General features: G+C 33.5%; 1 protein-coding gene across 1 annotated transcript; it reads right to left on the bottom strand.

The window, feature by feature from the left end:
* Nucleotides 1-735: 735 nt before the first annotated feature.
* Nucleotides 736-3,493, bottom strand: LOC145138375 (uncharacterized). The gene is made up of 4 exons (XM_079072469.1): nt 3,036-3,493; nt 1,846-2,295; nt 1,420-1,741; nt 736-1,282 (listed from the first exon to the last, which is right to left on the bottom strand). The coding sequence occupies exons 1-4, from the start codon at nt 3,444-3,446 to the stop codon at nt 1,143-1,145; spliced, it is 1,323 nt and encodes a 440-aa protein (XP_078928595.1). The 5' UTR covers nt 3,447-3,493; the 3' UTR covers nt 736-1,142.
* Nucleotides 3,494-7,985: the final 4,492 nt, after the last annotated feature.

The following is a 7,985-nucleotide window of genomic DNA, read 5'->3' as shown; positions in this document are numbered from 1 at the left end:
TTCCATTGGAATAATCATTTAAAGCTCATATTTCCATAAGACCCATAGAGATCATATAACAAGCAAATCATAAAAACAACATTAATCTCTTTTTAACCTTGGAAAGTGGAAGTGATTCGTACACAACGATTTTTTGTCATACATAACAATTTATGCATTATAGAGTTGTACAGTACAACATTTTAAAACACCAATTGTTGTATATGGAGAAAAATTGTTGTGTACAATATCTCCCATTATATAATTACTTTCAAAATCTCAAAACAAGAACCGTGTACAAGTTCTACTCTCTTGTCGACAATATAAGGTCCCAAATCCTCAATTCCATCAGATGGAATCAACCAACTTCGATTGTGAAATGGTGACTTATCGGCGACTCAATACAAATTTCTAGCATTAAAACTCACACAAAGCAAGGTTTGATGTTAGAATTCATAACAAATTTGTAACATTAAAATTGATTAAAACTCATACAGATTTCTACCCTGTTAGTTTTCTTATAAATAGGTCAATTACTTGGTTATTTTAATATAGAGTTATAAAAGGTAAGTAATATTTATTCTTCTCTCTTCAGTTTTAGACTTTAGTATACTTCTTTAATAAGGACGAAATCAAAAGTATTTGGTGCCAATGATGACAAGGAATTTGAGAAATGGGATCAGAATTCAGACATGAAACATTTGCATGCCTACGACTAAGTTATATACTCAGCAAGAAGAAATAAACAGAAATCCGTAATAAATATATCATGATATATTTTGTCCGATTTCAACAAAGCCATACATAGAGCTGAGCAATTGGATATGACATGTATATCACCAACTGCATTTATGTTACATACTAGTTTACTCTGTGACCAAACGCAGCAATGAAATAAATAACAAAAGAATGAAAGAAAGAAGAAACAACACAAATAATTAACAATGCATATAAATGGCTCTCCATACACCTTCCCTTTTTTTTGGAGTTTCTCTACCCCTTCTACACATTCAAGTAGCGTTTGGTGCACATGACAAGATTGGATGAAACTGAGGCTGAACCAGACTGGTTCAGTCTGTTTGGCAAAACTAGAAGATAACAAGTTTTCCGAAAGCATTTGTTATTCTTTTTGTGGCGGATATATATATGATATGCTTTAATTTTCAAGAAATTTCATTAATGGTTTTTCCAAGCAACCACAAGACGAGGGACATTTCTATCATGGCTATGGTATGTAGCGAACTCCTATCCAGCATAAACCCAAAAACGGTTATCCCTGCTGTGTTGTTCTCAAAATACGTCACTGCATATATGCCAAAAAAATATTAATAAATAAATCTCTTCATTTTACCCATTCACAAACTTTCAACTTATCAATGGTTTAATATATTGATGATGTGACATGATTATGTATGGAGATATATGGTTTTAGAAGCCTACCTAAGGCTTGCCTTTTTTGGAAAGAGATTGTGCTATAAGCATAGGCAGGTATGATTTTTGTGTTGTCCAACTCATCTTCTTCACTACCAACATCATCAAAGTCGGAAGACGGTGGTTCAAAAGGGAGCCCATTACCATTGTTCCCAAAAACACCACCCGCAGTTGGGGTTTCTGTATCCGCCTCCGGTGACTCAAAGATGTCAATTGTTGCACACACGTGCCATTTTGCAGCTAGACACGTCACCCCTTGTGCCTTGTGGGTGATCCTTGCTGCACTCCTTAGCAATATCATTAACCCCGCAAGCAAGCTTACAGACACCAACTACAATAATATAACAAACAAAAACCATAAAAAGACATGATTTAAAGTTTAAAGATCAAGTATTCAGATTTAAAAAAAAAAAAAAAAAAAAAAAAGATTATTACCCCAAGTTCACCGGATTTGAAAATGCTGAGGTCAGCCTTCTTGCGGGTGGTATCAAGAAGTGCAGCAAACTGACTGACTGTGACGATGATGAGGGCAAACGTTATGAAAGCACGATAACGATGGCTTATGATTTTCAAGTGCCTTCTGATCCTCAAATGTTCTCTTAATACAGATTCGACATCTGAATCAACTTGGAAGACTTGTGCAAAGTCTTGTAGACGAAGGATTTGAAGACAACAGATGAGGCGAAAGAGAACACAGACTAGGAAAAACACCACTGTTCTGTAGAGCCATGAGCAGAGTTCCATGATGCATGCTACAGAGTCGCTCACTATAACATTCCCCAAAAAGGGAATGGCTGTTGCACCTGAAGTATACCACCAGATCTTGTATGCACTCTCGGCTGCAAAACATGGGACAACGAAGCTGGAGAGGATTTTGAGAGATCTCTGCATTTAGATGTAAAGGATGCTTGTTAGATATAGGATTTGATCTTCATAACTATATGTAAATCAGAATGAAATGAATGGCAGTAGAATGATCCTAATTCGTGATGATTGTGAATAGGAATGACAAAATGGCAAGCGGTTTCTCAATACCAATTGTTTCATTCATTCACCGTTTCACTTTAAAGCAGAATTTGATTTGAATCAAGTCATAGCCAAAGATCCAAATTTAATCAATCATGGAAGAATTAACAAATGTAACAGGATCCAACTTCCATTTTGTATCAGGAGCTCCCAATAAACAAGGATTAAGATCTTCATAAATCATAATCCGCTAGGAGACTAGTATGATTTGTACAGTGGAATGAAATCAATGAATCATAAAACTTATGCCATGACAATGAACTTGAAAATAATAAAATGGCAATGAATTTCTGAACGCCGATCATCCTTTTCGTTTAATTCATTCGGTAATTCAAGTAAAAGCTGAAATCTGTTCTAATCAAGCCCTAACCAGATATGCAAAATTTAACTAATCGCACCAGAATGATCCTAAAACGCGATGACGCTGAAGAAGAAAAATAATAAAACAACAATCAATAACTCATCACTAATCATTTTCATTCGCATTTCATAGATTAATTCAAGTTAATGTAGATATACATTCAAATCAAGTCATAAACAGAGATCCAAAACTTAATCGAACAAAACGACATAAAACCAATGAGAAACAGAGTGCTTACATGGAGATGTTCTGTATACCCCTTTCGAACGATCTCGCTTTCATCACAAAGCTTATCAAAGAACAGAAACCTACGAAGTCCATAGATCCTCACGAATTGCGAGAGAGAAATAAACGACAGCGTAGCGATACCACTCAGAGACAATTGAACAAGGCTATCATAGGGCCTGGCATGCCGATTATCACAATCGCTGCACGCGAGGTAGAAATGAGAAAAGCTAGGGACGACGAAGGTGAAGATGATGAAGACGAACCACGAGAGCGAAGCAGTCCAACCATTAGACTGATCGACACACATCCACCGGAGCCATGATCGGAAACTCTGGAGTTCATCGGAAGCGTGCGAGGCGCTGCGAGTGAATCCTCTCCTTTTTGCTGCGAGAAGAGCTACCCTTCCGTCATCCATGGCCATCGTGATCGAAGAAACGAAGATGTCGGAGACAGTCGCGTGGGACTGTGGATGATTGAATTGATATCTATAATTTTATACAGGTGACGGGAAACATTTTAACGAGATAACCCTTAATTTTTAAATGTTCTCAGTTTATGCTTTAATAATTTTTTAATTGCATTTAGCCCCCCTGAAACTTGAAAATCAAGTTTTGTATGGCAGCGAAATTTATTATAAATTTAATCTAATCACTAAAACATGAAAATTAATATAAATCACCAGATATTTATCAAATTATTATTTTAGAATAATATGGTATTATGGCCCAAGTTACTTTATTCTTTATAAAAAAATAGATTATATTCTACAATTAAGATGGATCATATTCTTTTTAAAAATTAAAGAGCTTTCTACCACTTAATCAGCAAAAACAAATTAAATGACGGCTTTTTAGAAAGAATAACAAAATGACACTTGATTATCATTATTTGTATTTATCCACTTTTAGCGACAGGTCAAAACATTGGTATCTCTAATTTTATTTCATAGAATTTTAAATGTTTCATATGACAAATTATTATTTCTCTTTAGTTTTTTATTTCAATATGGGCATAAATAAAAAAACATCGACAATTTGAGATTACGTATATAATAATAATGAAAAAATATTAAAATCATTTAATTTTCATTTATAAAATTATAGTAATCAGTTTAAAATTGTTAAGTACCTTAATGATTTTATTATATACATTATATAAGTAATTATAAATTGAATTTCTTTACAGACACATCTATTCTAATAAATAAAAATCATTTTTGTTATTTGTCATATTCTCATGCATTTTGAAACATGTTTTCTAGTTAATTCCTAAAAATCAATTTTCACTTATTATTTTGTGGTAATTTTTTATCTTCTTAATTAACTATTCTAATTTACATGTTATAGAAAGTAATTAATGTCTTATTAATTTGTTTCCTTATGTTTTTAAATTTTAATATGTTTTCATGTATATAATTTAAAATTAGTTAATTAATTTCTAAGAATTCAAACTCGATTTTACAATCACATTCATTTTATAATACATTTTCTATTTTAGGATCTTTGGAATTCAAACTCGATTTCCAATTTTTCTGTGTTAAAGATTTATTCAATTTTTAATTCATATTCAATTTTGGATATGTTATTGATTGATCTTATATATTTCAGTTAGTAGGAAGCCCAATTGATATTAGTTGCTCAATTCGTTTTCATTTTCATTGAATTTATGAATTTTTTTAATTTACTTCGAGAATTATTAATTTTGTATAGCAATTCAATTATCCAATCAATGGAAACAAGATTTTTAATCTATTTCTATGTGAAATGTTGCTAATAGTGCGTGCGGTTAAAACAAAGCTCCAATTAACATTTACAATTATTTTTATATTCAAAAATTCCAGTTTGACTATTCATGTATTTCATCTATTTCCTTCTATACTCATCAAATTTCGCATATTCATTTTGATATATATGCATGCAAATCACGCATATCTTTGATGAAAATTTTGCAGAGCGGATAACTTGAACCCAACCTTATCGGACGCACCGCAACACCACCAAAATGTGTTTTCTACATTAAAAGTTCTAGGCGTTTAATAATAAGAGAGTTAGAAGGTATGTTTTTTTTAATTCTTTTTCTCAATCTGAATTTCATTATCAATGTTTTAAGGTTGTAGATAGAAGCTAATGAAAATAACGGTCTTGGGCCAAGCTTAGAGGGTGTCGGGTTTAGACGATTTTTTTTCTTTTAAATTAGAGCTACCAATATTCTTTAAAATTGCACATAATAAAAGTAGGTATACTAATCAAATATTTGACAATTTCCTCAAATTATAATTGTGTTATTTTAATTGAAAATATAGTAGATATTTCTTTTCTATAGAAGAAATTTTCTTTATATTTCACCTTGATATTTAATTTTTTCTTAAAAAAAATTGTATTTTTATTATATAGTTTTTTTAATCAACCCGTGTAGTACACGAGTCTCACACCTAATAAAAAATAATTTAAAATTGATAAAACTACACTATTGATCATTGTCGTTTGCAAAATTTATCATGTTAAGGATAACTATACAAAACGTTTAGTCTTTAAATATAAACTTTGAGCAGTGTTTTTTTTTTCAATTTTAAATCACCAATATAATTTTTGGACCAAATATGCAAAGACTAAACTGCAAATTTGGTCCCTGTGGTTATAAAAAAAATGTGGATAGAGTCCAAAATCTTTTCAACTTGCACCATCGGTCCAAAATCGGATATTTTTTGTGGATCTGGTCCTGTCAAACTTAAAATGACGATAATACCCTTTTAATTTGTTTTTTACACTTTTTTTTTATGTTTCGGCCTTTATTTTAATATTTTGATAATTAAAAAAAATAAGAAAAACCTATCCTACCCCTATTTCACCGAACCCGCGTCCCCTCTCTCCCACACCTCTCTCTCTCTCTCTCTCACACACACACACACACATACACACACAACTCCTATTCATCGTCTTCTCCAAACCCACACCCCCTGTTTTCCCTCCTGTTGGAAACGTCCCCTATAATGCACACTAAACCTAGGTACATCTTTCCTTCCCTCAACTCTCAATCTCTCATGCATCGTGACCCACCTCCAAACCCTTCTTTCTCCCCTCCTTTTTGCTGATGGATCGAAGATTGAAAGAAAAGAGTGACAAACGATTGAATGAGGCAAGAGATAGAGATCAAGCGAGGGAAAATGATGGAAGGCAGCAGCTATGCTGTTGCTGCCGGAGATGCAGAGGAACGAAGGCAACGAGGATGCCACTGAAGGAGGCAATAGTGGCCGGAGAAGAGGGTGACGACCGAGTTCACGCCTGGACATAACACATGTCTCTCGTCCAGCAACAGAAATCGACCTTCTTGCTCTCGTTCATTTCTTCTGAAAATCGGTTCACACTCAATCAGTACCCCTCCAAGAAACGCAACCCCCTTTTTCTTCCTCAAAATTGATCGCTGTTTTGCACTAGGTTCGTTCCTTTTTGTCTAAAAATCGATTACACAAAAACAAATGCAACCTCTCCTGGCGTTCCTTTTCCCTACTCAAAAATTGATTAACAACCTTCCTTCTTCTCTAGATCGATTAATCACCAGATTTTTTCTTTTTCCCTCCTTGGTTCGATCAAATTGATTTCTGGTGGTTAACAGAGGTACGTTATATTGGCGATAAAAAGGAGGCGTAAGGGTGGGTTGTTGTAGTTAAGTTTAGGATGTAATGGTGGGATTATAGTTAAGGTTGAAGATGGGTGAAAGAGGCGAAGGTCAATGGTCGTGTTCTTGGGTGTCTCCGGTGGTGACTGGTGGCTTATTTGGAATGTGGTAGTGATGGGTGGTTTTTGAGTTTGGATTTGAAGAAGGGATGAAGCTGTAAAGGGAGTGGTGGAAGGTTCATCCATGGAGAGAGAGAGAGAGAGAGAGAGAGAGAGAGAGAGAGGGAGAGAGAGAGAGAGAGAGAGAGGGAGATGTTTATTATTTTTAATTATTCTGATATTAGGAAAACATAAAAAAAAACAAAATAAAAGGGTATAATCTTCATTTTAAGTTTGACAGGACCATATCCACAAAAAATATCCGATTTTGGACCGATGGTGCAAGTTGAAAAGATTTTGGACTCTATCCATATTTTTTTGATAACCACAGGGACCAAATTTGCAGTTTAGTCAAATATGCAAAATACAATATGTCTCAATGACCGTCTTAATTACACTTTCGAAGGGTTTCACTATAATGTTTATTTTATTTTATTATTCTTTAAACTTCATCATCTTCACCAATATTGTTTCCGGCAGCCATCTCATTTTTCTCGGCTACCATCTTTTTTCTGGTAGAAAACTCAAATAGAAAAGATAATTTTCTAAATTTCCAAAGGAAACCTAAAACATTGTTGATTGCAGGAAATCTAATAGTGTTAGACATAAGACAAAAAAATAAAAAGGGATAAATTAGTCATTTCACTATGATTTAACCAATCATATTAAATTTTAAAACCATACGGACCAGCCATATAACATTTGTAATAGTTGTTGGGATATTTTGTAGATTGAAGGAAGCAATCTATAATTTTGTTTTTACTTTATATTAATTTATGGGGAAAATACCTACTAGGTTGATTTAAAGCAAGTGTTTTCAGGAAAGGAAAAAAATATAAAGTGCGAGGACACATGTAAGATAGGGAGTTGTGGCAAAGGGGCGACATGTGATATAATGCTTGAATCTCGTGGAAGGGAAGGAGCAAAGTTTCCATTTTGTATGGATTAGGTTCCTCTGAGGTCGTAGCTCGCAATTTGTGATGAAACATATATACAGCTGTCTGGGTTAAGTTGCCACTTGCCAACTTAAGCTGCGGTGTATTTTTTATTTATATATTCTTTTTCAAAACAAAAGTATTTGTCAACGGTTATTGTATATGTTTCATTGTTTTTGTTTTGAGAAAAACGACAATCATTGATTTATTATTTAATAAGTTTAAAGTTACTTGTCATTTGTCAAGATCCAA

The sequence above is a fragment of the Lactuca virosa genome, chromosome 9 (assembly GCF_052849685.1).
Source record: "Lactuca virosa cultivar CGN04683 chromosome 9, Lactuca_virosa_CGN04683_v6, whole genome shotgun sequence".
Lineage (NCBI taxonomy): Eukaryota > Viridiplantae > Streptophyta > Magnoliopsida > Asterales > Asteraceae > Lactuca > Lactuca virosa.
This window is presented reverse-complemented; position numbering and strand designations above follow the sequence as displayed.

Bases quoted from the DNA above. Each gene is read 5' to 3' on its own strand.
- LOC145138375 (XM_079072469.1), bottom strand. From the start codon at position 3,446: ATGGCCATGGATGACGGAAGGGTAGCTCTTCTCGCAGCAAAAAGGAGA. The intron at 1,742-1,845 runs GTAATAATCTTT...ATATTATTGTAG, and splicing joins TCAAATCCGGTGAACTTGGG to TTGGTGTCTGTAAGCTTGCT. The intron at 1,283-1,419 runs GTAGGCTTCTAA...GCATATATGCAG, and splicing joins CCAAAAAAGGCAAGCCTTAG to TGACGTATTTTGAGAACAAC.